General features: G+C 51.7%; 1 protein-coding gene across 3 annotated transcripts in view; it reads left to right on the top strand.

Moving 5' to 3' along the window:
• Positions 1-13,904, top strand: part of Tpm4 (tropomyosin 4) — a 19,858-nt gene that overhangs the window by 4,514 nt on the left and 1,440 nt on the right. Inside the window, exons 3-10 of one of the 3 annotated variants that reach the window (XM_033759501.1) lie at positions 2,614-2,747; positions 5,734-5,851; positions 6,365-6,435; positions 7,509-7,584; positions 9,647-9,709; positions 9,781-9,850; positions 10,339-10,345; positions 10,681-12,706. In XM_033759501.1, coding sequence (XP_033615392.1) covers positions 2,614-2,747; positions 5,734-5,851; positions 6,365-6,435; positions 7,509-7,584; positions 9,647-9,709; positions 9,781-9,850; positions 10,339-10,345; positions 10,681-10,747 — 606 coding nt within the window. In that variant the 3' untranslated portion in view covers positions 10,748-12,706. Of the gene's footprint in view, positions 1-2,613; positions 2,748-5,733; positions 5,852-6,364; positions 6,436-7,508; positions 7,585-9,646; positions 9,710-9,780; positions 9,851-10,338; positions 10,346-10,680; positions 12,707-13,904 lie in introns of those variants that run through there. The other 2 variants (XM_010644308.1, XM_033759500.1) reach the window with 2 other exon arrangements.

Genomic DNA, 13,904 nt, shown 5'->3' with positions numbered 1-13,904 from the left:
CCCCGCCAGCCTCCCGCAGTAGCTGTTTTGGCCTCTTTCACACACGAACGGCCTAACGGGCTTTCTGATCTCACCCGAAGGCGTCTCGCTGGGGGAGGGTGACTTCTGCTCCAAAATCGCGCTCAGCCCCAGCCGGGACTCGGGTGGGCTGTGCACTGGGCAGGGAGGATGATCTTTGGAAAGTTTGGGGCTTCTTGAAAAGTTCAGTTTACAAAGCGCGCCCCTCTTGAACCGGCAGGCCTTAAGGTGATTCGAGGGCAAGGGGGGAAAATCCCTCTCTGAGTGTCTTGCACGGAGAGCCAGTAGCCGGCGTGTGGCAGACTGCTGGGCCTGCCTCCCAACAGCTGGTTTCGTTTAGATTTTTGTGTGATTAACCGACATCTTCCTGTTCCTTTGCCACATGTATCTAGAGAGCCTCTTTTACCTTATAAGGAAAATCCTTTGTAGCGTGTGGAAGGCTTTGATTGCAGGAAGGGGTGGAGCCCAGGATGACTCGAAGTGACTAGCAGTTTTTCAAAAATACATATATGTATGTGCAGTTTCTACATTTATGTGCACAGCTGGGAGCCTTTCGATTCTAGACAGCTGAAAACCTGCCAAAAGTGTGGTTGCTAGGACTCAGAATTTGCCACATCAGGGGCTGCTCACTTTTTTTTTTTTCTTCTTCTTTCTGAGACAACTCACGAATCAAGCACCACTGTAGCATCTTAAAAAGCAATTACTTGCCTGCTGAAGGGTTTTGGGTTTCTTTGTGGGGTGATGAAACTGTTCTGGAATTATTGACGTTGATTGCACAATTTTGTGAATATACTAAAAAAAACATGGAAAAAAAGAGTCGCTTCCTGACCTGGGTGCTAAAGATGAGAAAAGTTAAGGTTCCTGTTGTGAAAAAGAGCCGCCCTGGGTTGGGGGTTAGCACCTGCCCGGCACGTGCCAGGACTGCAGTTCCACCAAAAAGGGGGGCACCTGGTGATTTGGAAGGACTGAGGACACTCCTTCAGAGAGTTCATCGGTGATTTTCATGCAGCCAGCACCGTCGTGTACCGTCACGTTTGAGGGGACGTGGCGACCGAACACCCGCCGTTGTCTGCTCTGCCTGGTCCTAGGACTAAGAAAGCGTCCTGATTTTGTGATTTACAATCACAATTATCCATCCTCATTCAAGTGCTTCTTGTTTTCTGCTGTGTAAACTCGGCTGCAAAAGGTCTGGCTCCCCACTAATTTTTTTTTTTTTTTGGTACTGGGTATTGAACTCAGGACCTTGCACTTGCGAGGCAGGCAGCAGAGCCACTGAGCTAAATCTCCGGCGCCCGACTAATTTTTATAGCCATCCCTACTTCCAGGGCTCCTTTCTGTCCTGGTAGGGAGAGGGCAGCACGGCTTCCCCTGCCCCTTGACTTCTCCCATGAGGCCCTCCTGTTCCTACAGTGGCCGCACTGGGTGCCTGGCTCGACCCTCGGGCCCTGCCCGGCTCAGACAGGTACAGAAAGAGAAGCGCCCTGGGCTGGGCGGGGCTGTCCAGCTGTTCCTCTCCAGCTCTAAGTCAGCCAACAAACCACTCCCCTAGCGGGGCTCGCCGGTCTCCCCGTCCGCGAAATGAGCGAGCTGCGTGCGGATGCGCGTGAAGTGATACCACAGGAGAGTTCTCCTTTCACAGTCCTCTTGCGTCAGGGGCAAGCCACGCTGAGCGGCCAGTCACAGCCGTCAGGGCAGTCGTGGGAAGCCATCAGGCTGTGGGAGAAAGGCTCAGGGAGGTGACACGACTTTCTGTGGCCAGTGACTCTGGAGTTGCACACTCAGTCGTACTCCCCCTATTATAGGTGGAAACGCCTTGAAAAGCCGGTAAGAGTCAGGTGTACACGCCTGTAACCCCAGCTACTCGGGAGGCTGACGCAGGAGGACTGTGAGTTCCGGGCCAGTCTAGGCAACTTCGCGAGACCCCGTCTCAAAGTGAAAAATTAAAACGGTTGCAGCAGAGAACTAGAGCACTTGCCAGCATGCACAAAGCCCCGGTCCCTCCCCCAGGGTCTCACGCACACGCACGCAGGCCCACGAAAGGCAGAGAAGTGCTTAGACATCCTCTCCTGGTCTGTAGCCGTGTTCTTTCTTTCCCGTTTTTGTCTCATCACTTCTCAGCCAGACTTGGACACTGGTCCCCTAACTAGCTAACTGGCTGCCCACCCTTGCTGCGTGATGACCAGTGTCTGTGGATTCTGTGTTCGAGCACTGGTCTTGCCATTCAGATGTGGGGAGCAGACTCAGTGGGACCTAGTGAGCTGAGGCACCCGGGCCTTGCTCCCTGGGAAGCCCACAGTGCGCGCGAGAGCCACTTTGTGAGTCTCAAGAGTTCAGCCCGCTTTGGGCCTTGTCCGTCTCTTCTGTGTTGACAAGACCACCCGCCCGTCATGGAATGGTGGGTGTTCCCAGACACTCCCAGGCTTCGAAGATCGCACTGAACTTCGCACACTCTCCAGACAGCGCGTGAATTCCTGCGCCTGGGGTTGCTGGGCAGGTGTCAGCAGGGCAGAGGTCGGCCGGGGAAGGCCGCAGTGGGGCTCCTGACGCGGGCCCACCTGTTCCCCCTTAACCTGGCTGTGTCCCCGACCTCTCCAGGCTGAAGGAGATGTGGCGGCTCTCAATCGACGCATCCAGCTTGTGGAGGAGGAGTTGGACCGGGCTCAGGAACGACTGGCCACTGCCCTGCAAAAACTGGAGGAGGCAGAAAAGGCTGCAGATGAGAGCGAGAGGTAAGGACACCCTGAGCCCAGGGATAGGACTGCTTGCACTTGGAAAACCAGGGGTCGTACTGCAGAGAGACACAAAAAATAGGCAGCTAGAAGACTGCAAGGAAGCGTGTGTGTCAGCGATGGCCGGTTCGGAAAGTGCTGTGTTCTGGGAAAGCCGAGGTACACCTCACTAGTGTCCTTCACATCGCAGTTTGCAGGGTGAAGTGAAAGAGGGAAAATGAGCCAGACGAGGCGGCGCACACTTGTAATCCCCGGCACTCTGAGAGGCTGAGGCAGGAGGACTGTAAGTTTGAGCCCAACCCGGGCAATCTGGTGACTTAGCAGGAGCCTGTCTCATAATAAAAAATTAAAGAAAGGTCTGGAATCATTGCAAACACTCGAGGTTCCGTTCCCAGCATGGGAAAAAGGGGAGAAGGGCTGAAAGCTGAGCTGGGCCATCTGCTTAGAAGCCGCTAACAGTGCTGCCGGGCGTACCGGAGGCTCGCGGATGGCAGCAGCTGCATCTGGGGGCGTGTGCGGAGCGGCACTGTCGTGCACTCATAACCCCCGCCGCACTTGCACTCTCTGGGTGTCCACTGGGTGCCCCGGCCCTGGGCGAGGACTGAGGAGAGATTGTGTGACTCACAGGCAGCAGCTCTGTGTGCTGGTGAATGGGGTCCTTGTGTGGCGATGCTGTGGGCTGGACTAGGGGTCACTGCGATTCTGCCAGTCACCCAACCCGTTGACTTGAGGTTTCCCTTAGTGAATCCTCCGCAGGATTCGTTTCTGACTGTGGCTGTGACCATAAACCAGATACTGCATGAGGAACGAGCTAGGGACTCTTGGAGACTGACTTTCGAGAGTCCCAAGTGGGAAACGTCTTCCTGTGCAGTGCAGGAGTTGGGGTGGCAGGAACAGCACCAGCTCGGGCCCTGTTTCAGCCACTTCATGGGGGGACAGTGGTAGCTCAGGAAAGCTCCAGGGCTGGGTGAAGGAGCCCCTCAGGTGCCGGTGGCCGTGCCTGGAGCCTGGATCGATTGCCGCTCATGATTGTGGTCAGACCAGCCTGGCCGGATGCCTCCCTGCCAGGACCTCCCCAGCGACACATGAGAGATCCCGCAGGCCACTCACTTGGTTGCATCATTACCACCAGAGTCCTTTGCTGGAGACTGCTCTCAGTAGACAGAATACAGAATTCTATACTGGGAGCTGCGGGATCTAGGTTCAAACCCTACCGCTGCCACTTGGGCAAGTCAGTTTGTCTTTGAGGTAGGATCTCGATGTGTTACCTAGGCTGGTCTCAAACTCCTGGGCCCAAGTGCTCCTGCTGCCCCAGCCTTCCAAGTAGCTGGAACCATCGATGTGCGCCAAGGCCCCCAGCCGGGCGAGGTGCTTTGATTTCTTGAGTATTGTAACACCCCACAAGCACGGGCCTCGTGCAGGTGTGCAGGACGTTCTGCTGGCTGGTGAGAGTGACGGTGACAGCCCAGGTGGAAGTACTTACTGGACAGAAAGCAGCAGTAAGAATGACAGATTGATGAGACATTACTGGCAGCTGGCTTCTTCTTTGGAGGTCTGTAGTCTTAGCCCTTCCACGCCTAGTAGTTCAAGAAGCCAAAGCAAGCTCACGGCATGGTCAGCCAGCTGTGCTGGAAAAGAGGCCCAGCTGTCAGCTGTCCCCAGGACACTCCTTTCGAAGTTAGGTGGATCCACTTGAGTCCAGACCCTCACATCCCTAATCCTTTATCCGAAATGCTTGTGTCTGGAAGTGTTTCAGATTTTTTTTTTTTTCAGATTTTAGAGTGTTTGCATATATAATAATCTCTCCTTCGGGATGAGGCCCAAGTTTAAACAAAAAGTTTGAGGGGGATATAGCTCAGGAGTGCAGCACCTGCCTGGCAAGTACGAGGCCCTGAGTTCCATGCCCAGTACAAAAGGAAAAAAAAAATCTAATCTAAAAAAAAAATTCAGTGGCCAGGCATGGTGGCGCACACCTGTAATCCCAGCACTCGGGAGGCTGAGGCAGGAGGATCACTGTAAGTTCAAGACCAGCCTTGGCTACGTAGTGAGTTCCAGGTCAGTCTGAACTACATAGTGAGACCCTGTCTCAAAAAACCAAAAAAAAAAAAAATTCAGTTATGTTTCACCTATAGCTATACATATATGTATGTGTATACATATATGAAGATAGTGACATAGGACATTTTACTATGTGTTGTGGTGGCGACCCATCACTTTAAGTTAGGAGTGGAATTTATTTTCTACTCGTTGGGGGCATGTCGGGGCTCAGAAAGCTTGGGCTGGGGCTGTAGCCAAGAAGTAGAGCACTTACCTAGCATGGGTGAGGCCCTGAGCCTCATCCCCAGCGCCCCTGCGACACACACACACAGTTGCGGACTTGGGAGTTCTCTGGACTTCCGGTTCTCAGATTCGGAAGGCTCAGTCTGCCCCTAACCCCTCACCTGGTTTTCCTGCTGCAAAGTCCCATCACTTTTTCCCACCTCCTCCAGTTTCCCTTCCCCTCAGCGTAAACGCCTACCTCAGCACATCCCAGCCTGTGGCCTCGCACCCTGACCACACCGCTGGCTCCCAAGCGCGTGCGCTCTTTCATGTCAGCCTCTCTTGCCCTCGGAGAAGCCCAGCATCGTCACCCCTTCAGAAAAGCTTTTTGTGACCCGCCGCAGGCCCCACTGCAGTAGAGTCCACCACTGCTCCAGAGCAGAGTGGAGCACAGACTGCAGCCGGACCAGTAGGGTGCGAGCCCCAGGTCCCTGGCTCTGTGACCACGAGCAAACTACTTGCCCTTTTCTGCCTTCGTTTCATCGTCTGTACGATGGCAGTCGTGGCCCACTTCTTGGGGAGCTTGGGGCAGTGAGTGACCTTGATGGCAGGGTCAGCAGAGCGTCACCCTCGCAGCGTGGTGCTCGGGGAGTTCAGGGCAGGGTTCAGAGGAACGGGGAGGCGCTGCATGGACGCAGAGGGCTGATGCCAGGCTTGCTCTCTGCAGAGGAATGAAAGTGATAGAAAACCGGGCCATGAAAGATGAGGAGAAGATGGAGATCCAAGAGCTGCAGCTCAAAGAGGCTAAGCACATTGCCGAGGAGGCCGACCGCAAATACGAGGAGGTGAGTGGTGGCGGCAGCAGGAAACGGGAGGAAACGCAGCTGCCGATAGGAGGAACCCAGGGGCAGCCTGCAGGAAGCTCCGTTAGGCCGGCCGGCCTGTGAGCACATGTGTTTTTCCTGAGACGCCCTCTGGCTGGGAAACTATCTTGCATGATGCCAAAAGGCCCTGCGAACGCTGGTCTAACTCTGGGGGGTTGGGGGGACGCGGGGAACCGGCCAAGCAGCCCGCTCACCCTGTCCTTCCAACTGCGCAGTTCGGCCGGGTCTGCCAAGCTCTGAGGAGTGCAGCCCGAAGTGTGACTCTGCCCTCTTCCCTCCCCTCTTCATCTGCCTCGCCCCGGGGGCCTGAGGGGAGGCTTTCCGTTCCCCGATTCCCACCGGGCCTCAGGACTGAGCCCAGGGACCCGTTGGTGCCCGCGATCTGGGTGTGGCCTCGCCATCTGCATGGGGAGGGCATCCTCCTAGGTGCTGGGTGGTGGGCGTCAGCTCGGCCGGGCCTTTCTGTCTCTGCAGGTAGCTCGTAAGTTGGTCGTCCTGGAGGGCGAGCTGGAGAGGGCAGAGGAACGTGCGGAGGTGTCTGAACTGTGAGTCGCAGAACAGGACTGAGCAGGGCCCCGGTTCCGGGTGGAGCAGGGAGGTGTTGGTATCAGGAATCAACGCTGGCCAGGGCCTCTGCTCAAGTGGGCGGACAGGCACTGGGGAGTCAGGGCTCTTCCCTGCTCTCCACTTCCGTGGCTGACAGAGATAGTTACAGTTTGTTTTTCAGCACCCTGGGAAGTGCTGCCAATGTGTCCTCTTCCTGCCTGGAAAGTAGGCAGGACATAGGTGGTAGTAAGAAGCCCAGGACTCCCATTTTCTCAGAAAGGCCATCTTTTTTCTTTTTTTTTTTTTTAGACTCTAGGGCCACGGATTTAGCTCATTGGGTCCTCCACTCGCTTTTACAAGTGCAAGGTCCTGAGTTTGATCCCCGGTACCAAAAAAAAAAAGAAAGAAAGAGTCTACATTCCCCAGGCTGGACTCGAACTTGGAGTATTCCCGCCTCCGCCACTTGAGTAGCCGAGCTTCCAGGCCTGCACCCAGGCCCCATGGCCAAAGGCAGGCTGCCCTCGTGGTGTCGCTGGTGCTTCTGCATGTCAGTGCTGGGCCATGAGATTCCTGGGGGCGTGGGCAAGCTTGCCCAGAATCCTGCGAGCTCCCGCAAACAAAACACCTCTTCCCTTGGCCTTGGATGGGGAATCCAGCTCCACAGAGCACCCTGCAGTGCCAAAAGAGATCTGGTTTCACAAATCCGTTCCAGGCGAGCTTCCGGTGGAAACTGATCGCTGTCTGCCAGCCTCCTGCACTCAATCTCATTCTTAAACCTTCTGGACGCGGCCTCATCCATCATAGATTCCCAAGTCCCTGTTGATCTTGGCAAGGGCCCAGGAGTGCTTTAGAGACGTTCCAAGGGCTCTCGGCCTGCCTTGCCCCTGCCTGGTATGAGAGGGATTTGCTAAGTACACAGCACTACATCTCCGAAGAATCCATTAACATTTTTCCCACATTCCTCCCGGAGGCCCTGGGCAGCAGAAGTTTTTCCTTTTGCAAACTTTTTTTTTTAAGAGAACTGCCCGCGGTAAGGAAAGATAAGACATACAGATCCTTTGTCTTTGGGCAGAAAATGTGGTGACCTGGAAGAAGAACTCAAGAATGTCACTAACAACCTGAAATCGCTAGAGGCTGCATCCGAAAAGGTAAGTGGTTGGCCTGAGTCACAGGGTGACTTGCTGGACTTTGTTCTTTTCTGAGGCCGAGTTACTCAGAACATGCCAGGGTATCAGGAATCTGACCTTTATCTGTTAACAGTAGCTCTGGTGCCCAGCAGCCAGGGTTTTCCCCTACAGCGGGAGCCGTCCAGTGGCTGGGCTCGAGCATACTTTTCCATGGGGTTTTTTTAGTGCCTTTTTTTTTATATATGATTGAACACAGGGCCTTACACATACTAGGAAAGTATTGCACCACTGAGCTACCATTCTCCTCCTTTGGGGGTGAGGCGGGTACCAGGGATCAAACTCAGGACCTTGCACTTTTGAGGCCAGTGGTGGAATCACTGAGCTAAATCCCTGGCCCCACCCACCTTTTTTAAGTTGCCTGGGCTGGTCTCAAACTTGTGACTCTCCTGCCTCGGCCTCCTGAGTAGCTGAGGTTATTGGTTTAGCATCATCTTTCATCTGTGTTTCCTATGAGGATGGAGATGGAATGTGAGTATTTGGTCAGGCTGCTCTTGGGGAGATCTGAGTGAGACCGGATAAGCGCAGAGCTTCACTCTTACCTCCCGGAAATACCTTCAGAGGTGGAGTTGGCTGTTTCAGGCTGAAACAGCATCCAAAGCAGTTACTACAGAGCAGGACCACATCAGAACGACATCCACGCTCTTCCCCAGCTTCCTCTTTCCTCCGCCCCACCAGGTGAACTAGAACCGGAGACATCTCGTGCTGTCACCTCATTCTTTGAACCTGCTATTCGTTCAGCTTAGTGTGGCCCCTCTCTTGCCCCTTTGCTTGAGAGCCCTGGATTCATTCTTCCTGCCTCTACTGACTCTTCACTCCTTCAGAGAGGCCCTCCCCGATTTCTCATCCAGCAGAGGACCTTCCAAGTGCCTCGGGTGTAGTCCCATCTACTTTTCCTCTTATGACCTTATTTCTTTTTGGTACTGGAGGTGGAACCCAGGACCTCAGGCACGCTAAGCAAGCGTGCTGCCACCCCAGCCCTACCCTAACTGACAGCAGGCCTTCCTTGCCAGCCTGTCTTTTAAGGACTAAGAGCTGTATCTGCCATGTTGAGAGCAGTGTCCCTAGCACCAGCCTTGCGCCTGGCGTCCTTCTGCTACAACACCTACTGAATGAACATGGCCCGTGTGCGCGTGTCAGGTGCAGCTCTCGCCCAGAGGTGTCAGGTGGTCACATGGCTTCTGTTCCTAAAGAGCTCAGAATCTTGTCTAGTGGCAGAGATTGACGGTAATAAAGTTCTTTAGAATATAACCCAGGGACCTTGCAAAACTGGGAAACATCACCACCAAGAAGGTGACATTTAAGCAAAAAGCTATGTAGGGCCGGAATTATAGCTCAGTGGTAGAGCACTTGGGTGCCACATGCAAGGCCCTGGGTTCCATCCCAGCACTGAAGGGGGTTATTTTTTTTTTTTTTAAACCAACCACCTCTGGGCTGATGGACAGAAGCACAAGTTCCAATACCAGAATCCCACTCCAAGTCCTAACCAAAGCTTTGTCACCTAAGAGCCATGTGGCTGGAGACAAATTACAGCCTTTCTGCGTGCCCTGTGGAAAATGAGATTAAGGAATAATAGTTGTGGTGCCCTTGACCACGGCTGGCCCTGGCAGGCAGCTCACAGTGTTCACGACAGCAACCTGGGATGTGGCTTCAGAGACAGATGCACTGTGTGAGAGGCAGTCACGGGGACAGGGACAGGCCGTGCTGAGGAACGCTTTCATGGACGAGGGCTGGAAGACAGCAGTGCGCAGAACCCATTCAGAGGTGGAGTGCTGAGGAGCTTTCATGGACGAGGGCTGGAAGACAGCAGTGCGCAGAACCCATTCAGAGGTGGCTGGCACCTAGCGGGATGGGGAGGGCCGGCGACGCAGTTTGGGCCTTGAGGCGCGTGCCCACTGCTGCTTGGCTGCAGAGCCCATTTTCGGTTCCTTGTGCACACGCTTCTCCCCGAGGGACGGGCAGTCTGTCTCCTTCTGTGCTCTTTAGTCCTCCTCGTTTTAAAGCCGTGTTTTGGATTCTCCCACAGTATTCTGAAAAGGAGGATAAATACGAAGAAGAAATTAAGCTTCTGTCTGACAAACTGAAGGAGGTGAGTGGCTGCCGGCTCGTTAACTTCCCCCCCGGGCTTGATCCCGCGGTACTGACTCTCTTCTTCTCCAGGCTGAGACCCGTGCTGAATTTGCAGAGAGAACAGTTGCAAAACTGGAAAAGACCATCGATGATCTGGAAGGTACAAAATGCGTCTGTTGCCGCTGGCCCTGTGTGTCGTAGCGGCGGGGGCTGGGGCGTATGTGCAGGGCTGAGTTGGGCATTATTTGCCTAAGGAAAGTAAAACGCAGCGTGAGGAGGTCTGTAAAATTTCTTTGAACTTGTTCATTTCAGAGATGCCTGGCATTTTTACAGGGCTCTCTCCCGGAGAGCTGGGAGCTTATCACAGCATGAGAAAATGGAAAGATACGGGATGTAGAGACAAGAATAATTTGCCTCTAGTGTACAAGTCTGGTTGGTGCCCCACACGACCCAGCATTTCCTTAACTGTTCCAATTACAAAAATTCTGCCCTGTGTTTTTCTTGATACAGCCCGGAAATTCCAAGAAATCTGAGGTTAAAATGAAATCTCCCAGCCTGTCTGCCTCACCCAGAAAGGGTGCAAAACTCATTCTCCGGACCATGTGTCCCTGTGTTTGCTTTGGGAAGGGAAGCTTCCATATAAGGAAGATGCCCTGTTCTGAAATGTAGCCTTTGAATCCAGTGACATCATTAGAAGTCAGAAATAATCCGGGGCCCCGAGGTGGCTGGGAGGAAGCTCTGGCCATCCCTAGTCACCCGTCCTTTAAAGGTTCCTCATGGCTACTCCCTCAGAGTGTCTCAGACCACTTAGAAATCAGTGCGTAGATCCTTTTTTTGTTTTCACTTACTGGACATAGGACGCAACTGTCTTAGTTCATGCTTCGTTTTCTCACTGTTTCTTCCTCGCCTGCGGCACTCCATCCGACCCTCGCGTTCTGTTCTCTGTACCCGTCCTCCTGAACTTTCTCCCTCGGGCCCTCCGCTCTCGAGACGAGCTCGGCAGCTCAAGTACAAAGTTATGAGCAAGGAGCTGGACCATGCTGTGACCTCTCTCTGAGAGGCAGCTGGGGTGCCGCCCTAGGTGCTACCAGTAGTGAAGTCCACCTCATCGTGGTGCCTGCACTGCTGGGGCTTCTGGGAACCCTGGTCCCCGGCCTTGTGGTTTGACCTTTCAAGCCTTCTGAAGTGTCCGTGAGTGACTCTGTGACTGAAATAAAGACAGGCAGCCCTCATCTTCATACCCTGTCTCATTTTTGTTTTCTCTGTGTGCTGCCTTTGAGCCACGGCTAGAACCCAAAGTGGGTCCCTCACATGAGCTCATTACAAAAAGAAAAATGATGCCCACTTGATTCTTTTCTGAAGATGTGAAGACAAAGCCAATTTGGCGTGAGCTCCCGAATGTGGCATTAGCTAACTGCTTCTGCATGCCAATAGTTTTTCCTTTAATAGACATTGTTTTGAGTGGAGACTCATCCCTCCAGACCTCTTAGGCAGCTTAATAAACTTAGCAGAATTTATAGAAAGCAACGGGCCTGTCTCTCAAACGAGGCTACCCTTGCAGGTTCAAGCTATGAATTCAAATACCGGCAATGGTGTTTTCCTTTCTCGTCTGTCCTCTCTGTATGCTCTGAGGATGGTGGCTGGGGCGCCTCACATCTCCACCGTTCATGGGACAGTGGGGACTTCGGCTCCCGGTCCAGGGAGGAGGTTCACCAGCGAAATTTATCGCAATTCACCCTTCCCATAGAAAACTGTACAGGGAATTCAGGAACATCCCATAGCAGGGAAGGGGAGTTAAAACTGCTGCGATGTCAAAGAAGTGAGGTGATTTTTCTTCCTGAAGTCCACATAAGATGGCAGGAGACACTAATATCGATCTCTCTTCACATTCACCAAGAATCTCTCTTTGGTTTAGTAAGAATGCATAAAGCAGGGACCGGGGATTTGGCTCAGTGGTGCCTGCCTCGCAAGCACAAGGGCCTGAATTCAATCCCCAGTACCAAAAAAAAAACAAAAAAAACCAAAAATCAATGCATAAAATTCCCTGGTGGTAAAGTTCATTGTTTTTGTTTTTGAGTCAGGGTCTCATATGTACTTTAGGGTGTCCTTGAACGTACTTAACTATGTTCCCTAGGAAGGCCTCAAACTCATGGCGACCCTTCTGGCCTCGGCCTCCCAAATACAGGGATTACAGGCATGCAGCACCATGCATAGCACCTTATTTTTCATCATTCCATAGTGTTTTTTGTTTTTTAATTCAAACACGAACCTCTGTCCCAGTTTTTTATTCATTCCTCCAAAATACATTTCCCCAGGGCCGGGGATTTAGCTCAACGGTGCTGCCACCTGCCTTGCCAGCGCAAGGTCCTGAGTTCGGTCCCCAGTACCAGAAAAAAAAAATTCATTTCCCCTAAACTACCCGCATCTTTCCATCCCAACCTCTCTGTTGCTACCATCTGCTCTAAACTGTTGCATAAACCATTGCCCACATAGCCTCATATGTGCCCTTGTAGTGATTGCAGACTATATAGGGGGTGGTTTCTGTTTGTTCTATTTGTTCCTGGGATTTCTCCAGACATCTGTGGCCTCCACCCTTTGAAATAACTATCCAGCCATTCTACCTAGGCACCAAAATGGAACTTCATTTACAGAGATTAGTTAGGTCAGTTAACACTTTAAGGGAATATTCCTTCATCTCAGATGCATTAACAAAATAGATGCCAGAAAATCCAGATGACAAGGTGAAGTGAGTTTAGGATTTGTAGTGAGAGACCTGTGTTGGAATCCTAGCTCTGCCACTTTGGCTTGAACAAGCCAGTTAGCTTTTCTGAAAAATAAAGGTGTGATCCTCAGAAATTGTGAGGATTTGATCATGAGGTGACACAGAACCCAGCACACACACAGCATTCCTGAACAGCTCTTCATCCAGACTGCCTAGGTCCAGGTCACTTGGCATTTTTTTTGTCTTTGGAGATAGGGTCTCACTATGTAGTTCAGGCTGGCTTTGAACTCACTGTGTAGACCAGGCTGGCCTCAAACTTGCGCTGATCCTCCTGCCTCAACATCCCAAATGCTGGGATTACATATGCAGTGGTCTTTCTTTCTTTATTTTTTCTTTTTTTTTGGTACCAGGGATCAAACTTGGGTCCTTGCGCTTACGAGGCAGGCAGTGGAACCACTAAGCTAAATCCCCGGCTCTGCAGTGATTTTTCTTAAGTGCCTTCTCAAATGAAAGGTTCCACAGTTGTAGCAGAAAGGCAGCTATCTCCTCCAGTCTCTTTCTGCTTCTTTCTGAAAATTTCCAGGCTGATCTTATCATATTTTATGAGGCATTTTTGTTTTCCTCCAGTATTTTAAGGACGCTTGCCGTGAGTCTCATCAGCCATTCCTCACTGCAAACCAGTTCTCACTCGTGATTTGTCATGGCTTTTTTCCTTTTTCTTTTTGTAGTTTATCAGCTCGATCACTGAAAAACATGCCTGCAAATAAATTTCAGTCATGTTACATTTACCAGCGGTTGACTTGACTGCCGTGGACACACAGACATGATGACACAATTATGTCTGGAATTTAGCAGTTATTCCCAGATACTCCGTAGAGAAGATGGGTTATGGGATTCTATTTTCCTATCAAAGGTCGGGGACTAATTAACTGGCATTAGGGGGAAATTTTATTAAGTCACCCACCATATTAAGTACTACAAGTTTGTGCAGTGTGTAGCACTTCCTGTCTCCCCGGCTTATTTCTCATTTGTTCCTCGTGTCTGTATCACACTGGTACTCTTCTACCCATTTGACAGAATGGGAGAAACTTAAGACCTAGAAAGAGTAAATGGCTCACCTCAGTGGCAAAACCAGGGTTTAAACACAGATGCTCTGTCTCTCGAGGGTTGCCAAACTTGTCCAGTGAAAATACAAGGTACTGAGGTAAATTTGAATTTCAGAGAAGCAAGGAATGATATTTTTGACCTAAGTATATCTCATGCAACATTTGGAATATACTTATTCTAAAATGCTCTTTGTGGTTTATCTGAAATTCAATTTAACTAGGTACCCTATGTTTTACCTTGCAATCCTGACTTCAAATTTTGGTTCTTTGTCCCTATTCCTCCGTCTTGTTCCGCTGTAATTAAAATGCAAAATATGTTCTCTCTTATGACTTCAACTTTGTGTGAAGCTTAGAAACCTTTCTTCTTCTCCCCCCTCCCCCCTCCC

Source organism: Fukomys damarensis, unplaced genomic scaffold, assembly GCF_012274545.1.
Source record: "Fukomys damarensis isolate Sample0158 unplaced genomic scaffold, DMR_v1.0_HiC HiC_scaffold_37, whole genome shotgun sequence".
Taxonomy (NCBI): domain Eukaryota; kingdom Metazoa; phylum Chordata; class Mammalia; order Rodentia; family Bathyergidae; genus Fukomys; species Fukomys damarensis.
Note: the sequence above shows the minus strand (reverse complement) of the source record. Positions and strands in the feature narration are given on the sequence as shown.